Source organism: Idiotropiscis lumnitzeri, chromosome 5 (assembly GCF_059441095.1).
Source record: "Idiotropiscis lumnitzeri isolate Australia: NSW breed Sydney's pygmy pipehorse chromosome 5, RoL_Ilum_1.0, whole genome shotgun sequence".
Taxonomy (NCBI): Eukaryota; Metazoa; Chordata; class Actinopteri; order Syngnathiformes; family Syngnathidae; genus Idiotropiscis; species Idiotropiscis lumnitzeri.
Window position 1 is genome coordinate 24,501,386 of NC_142395.1, and position 17,904 is coordinate 24,519,289.

Genomic DNA, 17,904 nt, shown 5'->3' on the forward strand with positions numbered 1-17,904 from the left:
AACAGGATGCACGAATACTAGAGGAACTTTGTGATGGATTTTGTTGTTTTTTTTAGTTTAACGTAAATACAGTAGCATGCTGATAACAATGGAAATTATAGATGAAAAAAAGCATCATTTGAAGGGAGCGTGACTGATTTTAATATCAGAATCACAATCAGAATGCCCTTTATTGTCATTGTACTCAGCGGATAACGAGATTGGAGAGCTCCCCTCTCCACTGCAATATAACAAATAATTTTATTAAATATATCAATTGAATTAATAATAATTATATAATAGAAAATGGGAAATAAAATAAATAAAACACACTATGTTGATATAATTAACTCATTCACTGCCATTGACGGCTATAGAAGTCAAAACTTTTTTTTTTTGTTTACTTGGGCTGGCAGTGAATGAGTTAAAAGCTAAGCCTTGCACTCTTCCTTTACAGTTCCAATGCTGGATTGCGTAATCTGTAATTTGTCCATATATCGCATGCAATAATATAAATAAATATAATACTCAACATTTGTTTGCTCGATACATAATTGAAAGTCCTGCTTGTTTACTTGCTTGTGGATGATTGACACATCAAGTCTAAAGTCTCGATGGATCTCAACGGAACACATCCTTTTTCCCAGCACAGTTACAAAAGTTGCACTTGTGTGTAATAACACCTCAAACTGCAAAATCAGGAAAAGTTGGAGTAATGCAATTTATTACTGAGCAGTGTAACATTTGACCAGCAGGGGACTAGTTTGGCTGTTTGTAAAACTTTGCACAACATGGGGCAAAAATATGATCTGGGTCAATAATCACCATAAAGTGCCTTTGGTGTCAGAATCGCTCAAGTCATTATGATAGTAGCAGAATAATGAAACTCTGAGGGCTTATTATAAGTGGCCGCGATAATTAGTCTCTGAAATTCATGTACGGAATTTTCTTTTCAAAAAAATGAATATGAGGTTCAATAGATTTTTTTTCCTTTTTATTGGGAAATGGAGAAGTCTCAAGCACACCTAATGGCAATACTAACTCATCTTTTTTTCCATTTTTGAAAAATATGTTTTCCTCAGCCTGAATGTCCTTCAAAAGACAGTTTCAAGTTTCCTTTGAGCTGACCTTATTGAAACCTGATTGTTTTGTTGACCAACTTTTATGGTCCATACAGTATCAACGGGAGGATGCGCGGTGAAATACAATGTGCTTCTTTGCGACCATAAATTTTCTAGTTAGTCACAGGGATTATGCGCCCCCCATGTTGATAACTCTCAATAGAGCCATAGTCATATGCAGACGGCGAATGTAGAGAGGTGCTGGCGGCGAGAAGAAAGACTGGCGTAAAGGTGACGATGGCGAAAGGACAAGCGATGAGTGTAGAAAAGCTATTTGGAAAAGTGTTGAGCTGTTTATTTGCTCGTCATTGAAGCTGAAGTAAGTCGCTGAGGGAATTGGCCGGCGAGCCTCTGCTCCGCAACAGCTGCCGCCGCTAAGTGAGTTACCGGCCGTCACACTGCCTTTATGTCACACAATCACAAACAGGTCCGCGCGCGCATATTGCCGGGGTTACAAAGCACGACAACGCGGCGACAGAGCGGGGATGAGATTCTCTGCCTGATTGTGTCAGTTAATATAGTCGCTCGGCAGCTTTTGATTTGCATGAGGAGTTAACGCTGATGGAGGTGTTAGACAATAAGTTATTTATCACGCCGCAACTAGCTGCAGTCCCATTAGAGGACAAGGCCATGACACAAAGCAATGACTTGGTGTTTAATGTCTGCTGTCAAATAAAATGAGCTCCACAGCTGGAGGCGGACGGCGCCACGGATCAGCATGTCATCAACTGTTAGGATACACTTACTAAATACCTCATGAAAGTTGCATTATTTTAACCAGAAGCTGAATAATCACCAAAGAGGCTCGCGGTTCTTAGTTTTACCCACACTGATTTAGAATGAGAAGCTTTTACGATTTGACTCTGGTTATAATACAATTTGTCCTTTTTACCATAAGCACTGGACGGATATTTAAGTCATTCTCTGTGTTGCTCATTTCAATTTCCAATGCATCCTCACAGCAGGTGACTTGCTGACTCAGCTTTATAGCAGGACAATATTATGGCCCTAATCCACTGGAAGGCCAGAGCATGACAATCCCTTCAGCTAAGCTGTGTTGATGTCTCACTAACCTGATTGCCTCAACCTGGGTAATTACCAGGGCCACGGGAGAGAGAGAGAGAGAGAGAGAGAGAGACGCTTTACCATCTTCAGCTCCGTCTGACTTTTGTTTCACCCTCACATCTATGACCTCACCCTTTGAAAACACACGGTAATGTCACACGCATTTGCTGTGATATTTTGGGTCAGCTGTCACTTCAGAACAGTCTTGAAGCATCTTTTTTGCGCATCAAAGCGAGCAGTCAAAAGTTCTAGTTGTGTGTCAGTGAATGTGCCTCAAATGTAAGAAAACTGCTTGAAAAGTTACGCTGGATGTTAGGATATAAACATAATTAAACATACAGATGTTTTAAACTTATTACAATATTATATCTTATCTATGTTTTAACTGATTCGTTTACAGCAGACAATATCATTTTGTTACCTAACATGTTCCGCCGAGTCTTTCGCCCAACTCTGAAGAAGGCTGTAAATGAATCAGTTAAAACATAGTTATTACAATATTATTGCAACATTTCCAATGTAAAAAAAAAAACACATTAGCATTTTCAAATGATTATATTATCTTTTAAATTATACATTATGCTGTACGGTTTTCAAGTACAGGTAGCGACCATATGTACAGGTAATCAGTCTTGTTAATTGTTAACTATAATAGTGAACCTCGAAACGCTCGTGTTGCACTCCTGTCATGCATTTGCCAGTTACCAATCGCAGGTAAGACAAAGTGATCATGTGTGTGTGTATGTTTGAAATGTCGCCTTGCCGCTGAAGGTGCATAGGTGGCAGACAGGCATTCCTTATCACCCCCAGAGATGGCAGCTTTTGGAAACAACACACTGATACTCCCTTCACCTCAAAAGTCATGGTCTGAATAAAAAGATGAAAATGGAATGAGAATCTAGCTTTGACTTGAGGCCGTAGCTTATTAAAAAATTTGATTTGAAGATTTGTATCCAGTCAGACATTCAAACCCAAATACGTAATTTTACGTCTTTTATTTTTTTTTTTCATGTGGGATGGTCTGAAAATGCCTGGCATTTTTTAATAAACATTTTTTTTCTTCCTCAGGTTTTTCCTGCTGTGCTCAAGAGTATATAAACTCTTCTACATCACTTTGCTGCACGGGCAGTGATGGAATTCCTACAATACATCCATCGGGCAATAGCACAGTCAGACTGAAGTGCTGTGGGTCGAAGGTTATACTTCAAGAACAAGATTGCTGCAATGGAATTGGTTTTGATTCTCAACGGCATGTTTGTGCCAGCGGGCCCACACCGGGCCTTTTGATGGAGGTTTGTTTCGTCATGTTTTTAATTCAGCTTAAATATTTTAATTGCACACAATAGCATTGCGTTTCAAATTTGAATTGCAGTCATTTGGGAGTGTTTTTTGATTTTTTTTAACAAGATATTTTTTGTTACCGATTGATCCCCCCCAAAAAAAGATAACTGATAAATAATATAGCGTGAACATCATAGTTCATAAACTGTCCAATCAGATTTCATCTCAGTGCTGCTTTGAAGAACAATGAGATGTTTACATTGTATCTCAGGTTGGCATAGCAGTCTCACATTCAATTATTTAATTTATTTTGTTTAAAAAAAAATCCAATTGAAAATACCTGGAACAATAGCCGCATCCAGTTCAATGAGATGAAACCTTGGACTTGGGGGCTGGTCTGTCTTCCATTCATCATTTCGGGTCATGTGGTGTCAGCGCACACGTACACACTCATGCACACCACAGTGAGTGCACGAGAGTACAAAGGGTAGCAACCCATTAGCTGTAATGATGTCATTAAGGTTGTTGCATCACATAGCTCACACAACACACACCTTGCATGGACAAAAGTATTGGGACAGTTTGCCATCACACATCTCGGGAGTAAATATCGATGAAAATATTTCCCTCTTAGTTATTATAACAGCTTTTAATTTTCGGGGAATATTTGTCAATTATTCCAAAAGTTCATGTATGACGTCCAAGTTAAATGATGTTGGACAAGAACCTGAACTGTCGCTTTTCCCGTCTTCTTCAGAGCGGCTGTTTGCAGGCTGCTGTTTGTCCGGTGTCTGCATCCTCCACAGCCTACTGTGCCTCGTGCGACATTGACCCATCCACGACCGCCTGCACATGGGTCAAGTCTGCACGTCCCTCCGCGACATACTCACCGACAATCGGCGCCACATCTGAGGCTCTCGTCACAGGATCCCACACTCATCCAAACATCAGTCGTCTGCACACTGGCATGCTTGGTTATGAGGGGAGCTTGTGCCCGTCCCATGAGGAGGTCGTGTACAGCGGCGATGCCACAAAATACTCCTTCACGGGTAAATCTTTTCTTTTTGTCTTATTGTATAGAATATTTTGAACAGTAGCAGTTGTTATGTTTGTGCTATGTAAATATCAGTGGCAGGCCCATGCATTTCACACGTAGGACTTCATTGAAGTCCCATCTAGACCTACTTGAATAAATCCCCCTCATATTACCATCATTTATGACACCACGGCCGGACAAATAATATAGAGACAGACAATTACGCAGTACTGAGTGTGCGTTGGACGACCTAGCTTCTCTTGAAATGTCCGTCTTGAAAATGGCCTCGCAAGTGCATCTGCAATTAAATCCACACTTTTCCCTCCTTCAGCCATTGTAGTTTAAAAAGGCAGTTAAATTCAAGTTAAATTCCATCCATTACAGGATGCCGGTTGACTATTGTAAATAGTGGAAAATAAATCAAAATAACGTGAACACTCAATGACTTTTATGTATATATATTTAATCACTGATAGTGTATTGATTCACTCTGTTCCCAATCAGTGAGGCGTCGATGTGATTGGTTGTCTGTCTCTATGTGCCCTGCTATTGACCGGCAACCAGCTAAGGGTCCAGTCCATCGGAGCTCTCACGTGGTTTTCAAGGCCCGCGTTGTCCAAAAAATGCTGGTCAAAATCTGAATTGTCCGCCCACTGTGCTGCTTTGTGTTTCCGTTGCTTTGTGTGTTTGTGCACGTGTGCATGAGGTGGTTAAGATAAGTTTCGAGGCGATGCTGTGACACCATCTGGGCCGAGGCACATAAAGCTGTCACCACCCGCCATCCGCCAGATGTTGCCCATGCACACATGCGCGCACACATCGCCTATCGTGCTACACTTCCCTAAGGTAGAAGCCGAAACTACTGTACCTCACACACAAGCTATAAATATGTATTGTCCTCACATGGCGACGCTTACCGCACTCCTTAATCAAATACATAAACAGTTTTGAGCCATGTGACTATTTACGGTTGTTTGTTTTGCATGTGCACGTCGCTACGTCTGTTTTTGAAGGCTGGCTTTTCATAGTAGAAAAGACAATATTCCCAAACTGGTTGTTAAAATATGCTTTCATTTACAACAGCAGTCCCTTAGCTCTCCTAAAAGGCATGCCACATATGTGTGTGAGGGTGGCCAAGTACGTCGGTCTTTATATGTACTTCTGTACGCGTACCCCAGCAGAAGGGCCGTAACAAGGCCCCAGTCACTGCCTCACATTTACAGCTTGCCGAGCAGCGACCAGTGCATTTATTTGTTATACGTTCATGTCATGTCTGCTGCCATTGGCAATGCTCCCTTAGTGGTTTACACAAATTGAACTGCTGTTACTATAACCACATAATGTTTAGGACCTGCACATTGACATGCTCCGCAATGTTATACGTCCATGCGCAATAGCTTCAAATATTTCGGCCGGTTTGACAATATGCTATTGTTGCATTTAGTTTAGAATGTGTCGTACTGAACGAGCTCATATTGATATTTTAGTTAACCTATTTAGATGCACTAATGGAAACGGCTCTCAATAATATCCAGTGGATATCTGTGCGCCACTGCAAACTGCAAATTCGGACTTATCTGATTTGTAATGTCAGAATTGTTTACACTTTTTGTATTATTCCTCAATAATCCCATTAATAACACTTCTTTGCCTTTTTTTTTGGGGGGGGGGACAAACAAACAAACAAAAAAAAAAAACTCCCAAACGGACGGGAGCTATTAGAAATAAATAAGAAAAAATAAATTAATTAAAAATATATATATATAATATTTATTTATTTATTTATATTTATTTATTTATATATTTATTTATTTATATTTATTTATTTATATATAGATTTATTTATTTTGTTTCTGGGATTGTGTTGTTTTGTTGCCTTTCACCTTTACTTTATATGAGTATTATATATACAATTTATTGTGTGTGTGCGTGTGTGTGTTTGCCGTCCAGGGATTTGGGGGTTTGTTTTTTTAAAAGAGCAAAAAACGGATGATTATATGGGACTGATTGGGATTTTTGTCATTGTAGATTTGAAAATTAATCAAAAAGACATGACTTTCCCCTCACCCTTATGTAACTTTTCACATTCATTGCGCTTCCCGTAGATTTGGATTTGGAGCCCTTCACCATCTACGAGTACAGAGTGAGAGGCTGGAACAGCTTTGGCCGAGGCTCCAGTGATGTTATCGCAGTGACCACCGGTGAAGACAAACCATGGGGAGTGCCCCCGCCTCGATGGAGACGCCTGGCTGAACGGAGTGATATTGTCCAGTGGCATTGGCAAGCACCCGCTCGACCGAATGGTACGTGTTGATGCGGAGATTTAGCTCTCTTGTAATTTAAAGCTATGAAATGTTGATCATTTCTCCGCTATTGTTTTCCTTTGTGCTAGGAGTCATAACCCACTACGTGATCCTGCGTGATGGACAAGAGCGTTACCGCGGCGATGAGAACAGCTTCACAGATATGGCTGGGATCAGACCTTTTGGGGAATTTAGTTACCAGCTAAGGGCTTGCAACAGGGCTGGTTGCACCGATAGTACAAAGGTAAGACTGTTTGCATCATTTAGATTAATCCTCGTGAGGTTCTTCCGTTAGGCTTACCTGGAAAGCCTTAGAATTGTCGATCCAAGCAAGACCCCTCTTGACCGGACAGGGTTTGTTTTCGGAATGCACCAATACCAATTTTTTGGAGACGGCGTCGGAGGACAAGTCGCTTATTTGAGATCTGGCCCATTCCGAGTACCAATACTAAAAAATGTCGTCTTTCATGCATCCATCCATTATCTGCGTCGGGGTCGGGGGCTGCTGGAGCCAATCCCAGCTATCTTCGGGCAGCAGGCGGGGTACACGCCGGCCAATCACAGGGCACACAAAGACAGACAACCATCCGTGCTCACACTCATACCTAGGGGCAATTTATAGAGTCCAATCAACCTGCCATGCATGTTTTTGGAATGAGGGAGAAAACCGGAGTACCCGGAGAAAACCCACGCAGGCACGGGGAGAACATGCAAACTCCACACAGGAAGGCCGGAGCCGGAATCGAACCCACGACCTTGCACACTTGAGTACAATGACAATAAAGGGATTTCTAATTCTAATTCTAATCTACACTATGAGGCCATCGTGCTAACCAGTCAACCACCGTGCCGCTTGCAGTCTTTCAGTTGTGATGACGTTTTTTTATTTTAACCAAATATTGTTCAAAAACAAACTTCTTGAACGTGGCACAAGTTCAAGTCAACTCCTGTCGTGAAGGTGTACATCATGTCAGAACTTTCTTGGGCTTCTGTCGGTTCCTAATAATTAAAAGAAGCTTGTGCTGCATTGAGAATGTCCTCTTCCCAAACTTTCAAGTCCTGGGTCGATGTTTCATGCGACAACTATTTAGGCCTTGGTGAAAGTCTGCGTTTCAAATTCTTGAGCAAACGATATCTGACACAAGAGGGCCGAGCTAGCAGGTCTAGTGGCAAATTAGTTTCATTTCCTTTCCTTGCTCTTATCTACTCTCTTGTTTGGGGTGATGTAATTCAAGGAATTCTCCTCATTTTAACTTTGACTTACTCAACTCTGTAATTATAAGGTTGACCAGATAATATATTTAGCGCTTTGCTTCTTTTATAATCCGATATTTTCACACGTTTTGCTGTTTCCTTGTCAGAACACGATGCCGCTCATGCTCCCCCTCAGTATTGTGAGGCTTGCGGATTTGCTGAGTCCACCTGATGTTTGTGATAGCATCCATAATAGCTTCACACAGTAACTCCTCTCTGCTATCTCTCGAGCTGTGGCTGAGCTGATATCAACACAACAATTAATTTCGCCGGCTTAGCACAGATGAAAGCTCCTGTTGAAAAGTGTCTGTCTTGCTTTTATAGCTGATTGCACGTGTATTATTATTTGGCAAAAATTATGTAAAAAGACCCATGTGTCACCAGGGGGCGGGGGTGGGGGTGGGGGGGGTTCGAATGGAGGATAATGATCGCTCGAATGCAACTTTTTGGGAGCTTGGTGGGTTTCTAGATAAACTGATGATGAGTCGATTGTTTACAAACAGTGAAAGATGCTACTAAACTAACTAAACTAAACTAAAATGTTCCTCATTTGGCGTTTGGGTTGTCATTTTTAGTCACGGTGAATGGATGAGTGCAAATATTTTTAGAAGGAGTGCGTTGGTTTTGCATGATTAGCCCCAAAAAATTGTTTGAAAAATAAATCTGATTTATTTCTTATTTTTTTTTATAGTCTACCTTAACCTCGATTACACATAATGGCGTATTTTAACGCAGTTTTAATTCTGCTTTGAAATTGTTATGCTGGCCTCCAACAATACAATACAATACAAAACTTTATTTATATATTTGTCTCATGTCACATTGTTTTATATGAACACATCATGTTCAATCTTTCTTTGATGCTTGCTGACGTCAAGCATGCTGGTTTGAAGTTCAACATTTTGAGGCGTTAGAAATGTACAACCGGTCAAGTTTCAGTGGTTCCTTTCAGTGCATTATAAGCGTGTTGTTACCCCTTAAACGCATTTTTTTAGAAATAATGTGCCATGATTGCATAAAGGTTCTGCAACCATCCAGCCATATAAGACCAAGAGAGCCCCATGTCCACCCCCAGTAAGCACAGTTCAACAACAAACTCACCCCCACACACACACACACACACACGAAACCCGGCACACGCGGTCCCAGTAGAGAGCGGAAAGGGAGTGACTTGGATTAGTTTGTACACCAGTGAAAATTGGCCAAACATTCCCAATTATGGGACAAGGTTGGCTAACCTAATACACCATTGCAATTACCTGGCATCCCCGCACACGACCGGATGCCGACCAGCCGACACGGACGCACACTGAAGTGCACGCCTGCCGCGACAACAGAAGGTGCTGATCTAATACGGTTGGTCACTTAGAGAGGTTGGAAGAGCGATTGGTCCTCCTTTGTCTTGAAACGCTCGTGTCCTGTTGCCTCTGCTATTTGTCCGCTGTCATTCCCGTGATGGGAACGTCAACATCTCCCAGTTGTTGTCCTGACTTTTGCTTCTTCCTGCTCCTCCTTGCACCCTTTGGATTCCTTTATCTCCTTGGTGTCAGTCACTCCTCCTCTGTTGTTTTGCCTTTTGACATTTTGCCCGAGTTGTGTAATTTCTACTGCTCTGACATCACAAGCAAGTGAGGAATTAGAATTCGACATTGATTTGATGTTGGGATTTTATTTTCCATATTATATAACGTACTCGCCAGCCCTACCCGGAGAATGCAGTACATAATTGCTTTCCAAAACCCCACCAAAATTTCAACTTTTTCTTTTACTGTATGCCTTTCGCCGCTGTCCCGCCCCAAAAAGAGTGAAAATAAAAATAGGAAATATGTGCAAGATACCTTGACAAACAAAAATTCTTCTACACTGTAAAAGTAACAACAAACAGCATTTTCTGTCAATCGAAGGAAGTCTGATTTCTTTTCCCGGAAATGTGTGACTTGGGTCGGATTTCCAAATTTTCAGCGGGTGTGATGTGTTCAGGCGCATGTGTCCGCGGGCAACAGGTAGTCCTCGAGGACCATATTTTGTAACCTGTGGTCCTGTTCTAAAAATTATTTTCTCAAAATGTTGATCAAGTGATCTTTTGAAAATGCAACCTGGCAGAGATTTACAGAAAGAATGTTGCATATTGTTTTTTATCCTAATTATGCAGAGAAATCATGAACATTATTAGTGTTGCGACATAAATGAATATTAATTATTATTATTATTATTATTAATGTAATTTTAGGGCATTTGTTATTCCATACCTGTGTATGAAGTCGTTTGCACAAATCAGTCGCCAAGAAGTATCTCTGTTTCAAAACGGTTGTTGACCCGTGTTAGGGTAACAGGACTGAGTGAGAACCAAGGGACAACAATCGTGTGAATTTAAACAAATGGCACCAATTCCATGGAATGGCCTCGAAAGCGGGACCAAAAAAATCAGTATATGACACAAGAAATAGAAGAACTATATTTATCCATCCATTATCCAAGCGGCTTCTCCTCACGTGCTTTACGGCACACAAAAGGACAATTTAGAGTGTTCAATTAACCTACCAAGCGTGTCTTTGGAACATGGGAGGAAACCGGAGTACCCGGAGAAAACCCACGCAGGCACCTAGAAAACATGCAATCACCCCGCACTTCTGAACTGTGAGGCAGAAATCAGTTTTTTTATTTCAGATTAAATAAAATTAGCTTTACCTCAAAACTGCGACCAATTCCATAATCATGTTTGACTTTTTTGTTTGTTTTGACCAAAATGTTGAAGCCGTTAATGAATGGACTTTGTTTTCCATGTGCATGAAATGTACGTTTTCGTTTGTGCGGCAACGCACGGGCGTCTTTCGCTGTCGTAGCAGTGTTCTAATTGCATAGCACTGTGCAGGACAGGTGGGGGAAGTGTCCGTGACAGTCTATTAAGGCAGGATATCCCCCGTTGCCATTAGCAGCAGATTGCCCAGCCATTCTACGCTCTCGCTTTCATCCGCCGGGTGACTACTGATACCGCAACAGTAGCCATTGTAATCCCCCCAAAAAAAAAAAAATTTTTTTTTTTTATATGTACAGCCTATTGTTTATGACTGATGATAAAGTTTTAAGAGCGCGGTAGTGTGTCTAGTTGTAAATTCCTTTCATAAAGTTACTATAATCAGCACTTTTCCGAACTTTTTCTTTTGTCATGTTTCACCATAATTTTTTTTTTTTTAGAAAAAACGTAATTAGGAAATACGGCCTTTATTACATCAGACAAGTTGGGATGTGTTAATTTTTCTTACCAGATAACCATATAATAATGCGATGGTATGTTTTTGTATATTTTTTTTTCCCTGTGTGGTTTATGTGTTTATGTCCTCTGTGTGTTCAGATGGTGGCAGTAACAGTTCAAGGAGTCCCAGAGGGGGTGCAGTCTCCAGCGGTAAGAGCTTTGAGCCCCTCCTCTCTTCACATGAGCTGGGTCCGACCTGCACGTCCCAATGGAAGAGTGCAGCGGTATCACCTGAACCAGACCGGTGTTGGCATCGTATTTACACACACTGAAGCACCCGGGAATTTTACACTGACTGGTAAGGAACAGTTAGCCATCTTGTTGTTTTTTTTTTGGCTTTGTCTCACCGTCTTTCTGTCATTTTCTTCCTTGCTCATCATCCATTTGTGCTCCGCCGCTCCCCAATGTGTTTCCTTTCGCCTCTTTTCTTCCCATCTCCTTGTCCCAGCAACACAAACTTCCCCCTCTTGTCACTCCCCTTAATACGCTTCCATCTTCTCTTCTTTCCTTTGTCATCTCTAAACCGTCTCCTTGTCTGTCAACTCCTCCTCTCCCCTCCCTTCCTCTCCTCTCTCCTATCTTTGCCATGCATTTATGTATGTATGCTGCTTTGGTGGAAGCCAATCTACTGACCGAATATACATTTGATATCCACGACGCCCACTCTCTTACGCACACCTACGACCGCATGAACGTAAAGCACAAGCAAAAACTAAAGCACTCCCAAATCAGACTCAACCTCTTCGAAAATGAGTACAGCAATCATTAAGTTTTGATTCAATCAAAAAGCACACCTGGAGCTGTCATCTCCTCTTTCAATTATTCTGTCATGCTGCAGATGAGTGATTAAATTGAATCCATGAAGAGTTCAAATCATGGCCAATTTTGAAACTAAAGTTTAGGAGCGCTTTCTTATCACCGTTCTGCTCAGGCATCGGCTTTGCCCGCAGCCACTACATTATTCCCACGGACCTTGTTTCGTGTGAAGCGAAGCAAACAATGCCAAACACACAACACAAACTCAACTTCAATCAGGTGTTTAACACGTCAAAATCTGAAATGATAAACTTTGCTCAATAAATACATCTTAAGGCCTTTAGTAGTTTTAGTTAAAAAAAAATATATATATATATATTCATTCATTCAAAACATGCTCACATGCATTTTTCAAGTACAGGGAAAGAATCACAAATCCTTTTTTTTAAACTGCATTTTTCTGCCTACAATGCTTTGCTTCAGGAAACGCGACGATTTGGCTCTTTTATTAATAACAGTGTGAGCTGTTTGCAACGATGACACTTTTCATAGACAAAATTAAGCTCTGCTGTTCAAAGGTACCCCATGTGAATCGATATTAAGCATTGCCATCATTAGCTCGCAATGAATGATTGCCTGCAATTATATAGATTATGGCATTAATCATGTGTTTAATTGGCCTTTTGTAGGCTCATTATTAATTCACAACGGCAGGGAATAGAGTATGTTCTTTTATTTATTCATGCTTTTTTTCCTTCCTCCTATCGCTGGCCGTAGCGTGGGCTCTGATTGGTGCATGCGCCAAGATGTGTGTCAGTGATGTGCCGTATGTAGTTATACCAAAGAAAACTCTCCACTTTGGCTACTAAAAGAAACAACGATGAGATAAGACAGATGTTTTGCAGCTTTGCCCCCCCCTGCCCTGTTCACGGGTTGCCCATTTTTCTCAGGAAAAATGACCAAGATGAGGTTTTATTTAGAACATGCATGCATCGTAACAAATTAAATTCAAAGCTATTATGTTTTTAACCATATCAAAAGTGATGACGTCATGCTTACATTTGAATAGATTGTACGACAAAAGTATTTGTTGCGAAATAAACAAAATTATTTCATTTCAAACACACCAAGTCTCAAGCAAAATCACTCCCAAAAAATGAATGTCTTTTAATAGCGAATAAGCAACTTGTTTTACGGAAATGACTTTAACTCATTCAATCCATAAGACGCATATATACGTTTTGAAAGTTGTAGTCCCTGCCTCCCAAAGACGTATTTATACGTCTTAGCCTTTTGCATCAGAGCTCCATGTTTTTATATGTTTAGAACACAATATTATGTAGGCCTAAATCAGTCAAAATCCAGAAGGAAAAAAAGACGCTGTGAGAACGGCTGGGATTCAGTGATTTAATGTTTAATATCATTTACCACAGTTGTGTAGTGATGGAAAAGCCTGAATAGTAACCTAGGAAAGGTGTCTTAACTTAAATGGAACTAAATACAATCAAGTCATTTATTTTCGGTATGCATTTAATATTTGTCACATTTATAACAATCCTGTCCGAATACATAAATAAATCATATTTTTTTCCCCCCATCATTTACATTTGCATGGATGTGCTTTTGTCTACATCCATACATGTTCGTGTGTGTGTTTGCATGTGAATCTGATCGCAGCGTTCCGTTGGAGACACATCAGAGAGCCGCAGACAGGAAGTCAAACTCTTAATTATTTAGAAGAGGTGTTATCAAAGCACCCTCCCCTCCTGGCTCCCTCCTTTCTCCTTCCCTCATTGTCATCATCATCATGATTCCACTCATCATTAAGAGTCGATGAATCTCACCGTCTCGCCGTTACTTCCACGTAAGCGTATACATTGAATTTGGGCTTTTGCTTCCCTCCATTGCCGCCTTCACCCTTACGGCGTCTTGCGAGACGCTGACAGTTGCCCCCTTCATTTTATCATATTCGTTGACGCAAACAAGCAATGGCAAACTGTCTATAAAATTCCAGTTTTGATTTTTTTTTTTTTTTTTTATTTAAATCGCCTTCTCCTGCCACAGCACACACACACATCAAGTTAAAGAAAGAAAAAGTTGGCCAACTGCTTCTTTGCCTTACTCGTCCAGTATGTACCACATTGTCAAAGTTCTTTTAACGGCCTCTCTCTTTCTCTCACGTGCACACAGCCACACCTTGGAATGACAGTCTCGTCTTGTCCCGCTGGCATCACAATGCCCTCCATCCGCTTTTCACTTGCTGGTGATCACTGTTGAAATGATTGAAGCTTCCTCTCCCTTTCCATAATCAGGCACATAAGCACACACATGCATGCATGAAAGTGCCTGTACGTGCGCACACACACACTCACACACACACATCCTTGTGGTTCACCAGCAGAACAACACTGCCCTCTTTAGGATGAGTGAGAAAGATCCTCCTGTGTGTGTTGAGTCGAAAGCACAAACATGAAGTTGATTAAGTTAAAGACATCATTTTTGATTGTAGTATTAGTGTGTGAGCTCATATTGCTGTCATCATCCTTTCTTAGAGTTGGGCGACTTTGCATAATTTGTATTTCAATTGTTGTCTGCTTTGGCGAGCATACTCTTATTTTCTTGCCATTTACTTGACAAAATGTGGTGTTTTAATTTACTGACTTTATTTGAGGGGTTATGTGGTTGCTCCTTTATCCGGCGTTGAACCACATGACATTACAAGCAATGGAGACATTTGCGATGCTAGAACGCGCACACGCGCACTGCCACACAGTTAAATGGTCCGACATGGCCTTACAATTCAACCCCGGATGACAGATTTTCTTTATTTAACCCAAACACAGCCAATAGTGGGAACACACACACGCACATGCCCATTGATCAGTGGTTGTTAAGCACGGGCGGGGGGGCACGAGGCAAGTTAAGCAGGCCAAGCAATACAGAGCGACGTGAGGAAACTGTGGTGAAGCTCTCCGCTGTGTGTTATTCATGCAAGTGTGTGTTTGTGAGTCATGTAGACCATGCCCGGTGTCACAAGTGTCCACACCAACTGAGTGCGACTAACAGCTGAGTCGCACAATAGGGTCTCCTTTTCTGCACCCCCCCCAGCCTTCAAACATGCACTGCGGGGAGGACCAGCAGCAAGTTAGATTGACCAAAATATCGCAATACATTTTTTTATCGTTTTATTTTAATTGATATCACAATACATATATATATGCATCTTATTAGATATTTTATAGTCGAGAGACCTTTTGTGAGAAAGAAAAAGGAAAGTCATTGCACATTTGAAAACATCGCTTTTTTAGGCGGGATTAAAGAATTAATTGTTTCTGTATATCTATTAAATTGAGATTATTTATTGCTTGACATATATATATATATATATATATATATATATATATATATATATATATAAAATTCATATTTCTAATGCTCATGGCAATGCCACAGTCTATCGTCGGAGTCATCATTTGAGCTGAAATTGTTTTACGCCTTTTCGTTTGTCGTGAATTTGATTTGCTAGCGCTTGTATGCAGTCCGCTGCTAAGTGAATGACCATAAAACATTCAGTCAAGTCCCATCACACCTTGTAGCATTTGCATTTAGCTGTTCGGATCGCCCATTGTGCGCCAAGAGCAAAGAATAATGACAGAAGGACTTAAAATTTTCAAATATATTATCTAAAATAAAAAAAATTAACAAAAAAAAAACGCACTTTAATTCCCCCCCCACACAAATAAATCTCATATACACTTAAAGATCCACTCAAGTGGCTGTATGATTTCTTTAAGCCTGCATAGCAAGGGGGGCCCATAAATAAATCATGTCAGGACGCCGGAGCCTAAACGCATACCAAGGTATCATAATTATCATAGATCAAAAGCTGATGACATTACAGCGTCAGACCGCTTCCATCCCGTGTCAGCGCCGCAGCTGCCCGTCTTTACGTTGTTTCATTATTGAGTTATGGCATGCATAATTTAGCACAGACAGATATGGATCCATCCGTTGAGAGTGGCAGGAACGAAGGGAGGGGCAACTCGCTGCGAGAGAACAGATATGTTGGCGTAACTGTCCTCTTTTTTACCTTATGTGGTTTACTACTTTTTTCTTCTCCCCTTATGTGCATTCGTGAAGATAAAAAGCTCATTAGCGCAATTAATGTCTATTGAATGCAAAAAGAAGAAATGTGTGTAATTTGTATTATAAACTGTGTAACATATGAATCATTCTGTTTATGTGCTTTAGCTTTGCAGCCATTCACAGACTACACGTTTGTGCTGGTGGCCTGCACAGCTGTTGGATGTGGCACCAGTTCACCTTCCGCAGGACGCACCCTGCAAGCACCCCCCACTGGTACAAGCAGACGCGCACACAAAATTTTGTTTTCATCATATATTGGAATCTGAAGAACTGCAAAGAAAATGTTAAAATGTGATTATTATTTTACCATTAATTATATAATTTTACATTTAATTTTTGGAAATGTATAAAAAAAAAAATTAATTTCTATTACATAATCACTCCTGCACCTATTGCTGTGTTAAACATTTCAAGAATTGCATGTAATTAACTGCCAATGACATTTATGTCTTTAACTCATTTACTACCATTGACGGATAAAGAAGTTTTTTTTTTTACTCAGCTGGTAGTGAATGCGTTAATTTCAAACATTCAGTCCCAGGTGCATATTTATATTTCACTAAAGGAGAATCTGAAGATTGCTGTCAGTAAATGAGTTCAGTGTGCAACCCTTTTCTATATTATCTTTTCGCGCTGCGTTCAATGTCTTTAGTGACTCGTTTGTCCCCTCAAGCCCCTCCTTCCACTTATTCCAGTGTCTTCATGTCACTGACGGCGACGCCACATAAATCAATCACATCAACTTAAATTAATTAAAAGTGTGTAATTTACAGTAACCTATTCTCCAAGACGCGTGGGTTGATCATCAGAAAACCGTTTTAATTTGGAACTGAAAAAATGGACTTGCATCATGAAAATATCATAAATTATTATTTTTAAAAAGTGCGGAAATCCTTCAGGAGTGGATGTGATTTACTTGTTGTCTCTCTGAGCTCACGTTGAATAATGTCTTGTCTTTTTCTGTCATTGAACCAAAATGAATTGTTACCTGTGTTGTTCAATAAACTGCACTTTGGGCATAATTAAATGTCACAGCTTGAAATATCGAATATAAACCAAGAAGGGGAAATTCTCAGTTAAAAATGATATCTGGTTGCACAAATAATGTTTTTATTGCGAAGGCCTAAAAGCATTTATCGAATTTAAAAGGAATGATAATTTACGGTAGCGCTGGGGTAATTTTTTTCTTCCCATAGGCCGTGATTGCCGTCCAAAATGTATTAAACACAAATGCACTTTTTGGCTTCTATATCCGTCAATGGCAGTGAATGAGTTCATATTAATAATATCTAACTAATTAATAACTTTCTGTCATTTCTTCCCTGGAGGTGTGTGGTCGAGGCCCCGACACGTGATCGTCAACACATCTGTGGTGGAACTGTTCTGGGATCCGCCCGCCAGGCCCAATGGTCTCATTGCCCGGTACAGATTGCGTCGAGGCGGTCACACTATTTTTACCGGGGACCACCGTGACCAGAATTATACCGATGCCGGACTCGTGCCAAACCGCAGGTACACAAGCACGTCTGAACATAAACCTGCAGACTGCACTTGTAGCTTCCGTTGTTAATTAAATTTCAGATTTGCATGCCTGTTTTTGTGTATTCTTAGTCGGGGGTGACCCTGCTTTAAAGGCTCAGCTATCGGTCCGTCCGTGTCTCCCTCGGAGGACTGCACTCTCTTTGTGCCATTTTGATGTGCAAATATTTG

At 40.7% G+C, this 17,904-nt stretch overlaps 1 protein-coding gene across 2 annotated transcripts in view; it reads left to right on the forward strand.

Annotated features, from left to right (window-relative positions):
* Positions 1 to 17,904, forward strand: part of ush2a (Usher syndrome 2A (autosomal recessive, mild)) — a 158,542-nt gene that overhangs the window by 107,438 nt on the left and 33,200 nt on the right. For both annotated transcript variants that reach the window (XM_088296343.1, XM_088296344.1), the window contains exons 63-69: positions 3,234 to 3,457; positions 4,204 to 4,495; positions 6,588 to 6,785; positions 6,875 to 7,029; positions 11,392 to 11,590; positions 16,300 to 16,407; positions 17,523 to 17,706. In XM_088296343.1, the coding sequence (XP_088152469.1) occupies positions 3,234 to 3,457; positions 4,204 to 4,495; positions 6,588 to 6,785; positions 6,875 to 7,029; positions 11,392 to 11,590; positions 16,300 to 16,407; positions 17,523 to 17,706 (1,360 nt within the window). The remainder of the gene's footprint in view (positions 1 to 3,233; positions 3,458 to 4,203; positions 4,496 to 6,587; positions 6,786 to 6,874; positions 7,030 to 11,391; positions 11,591 to 16,299; positions 16,408 to 17,522; positions 17,707 to 17,904) is intronic.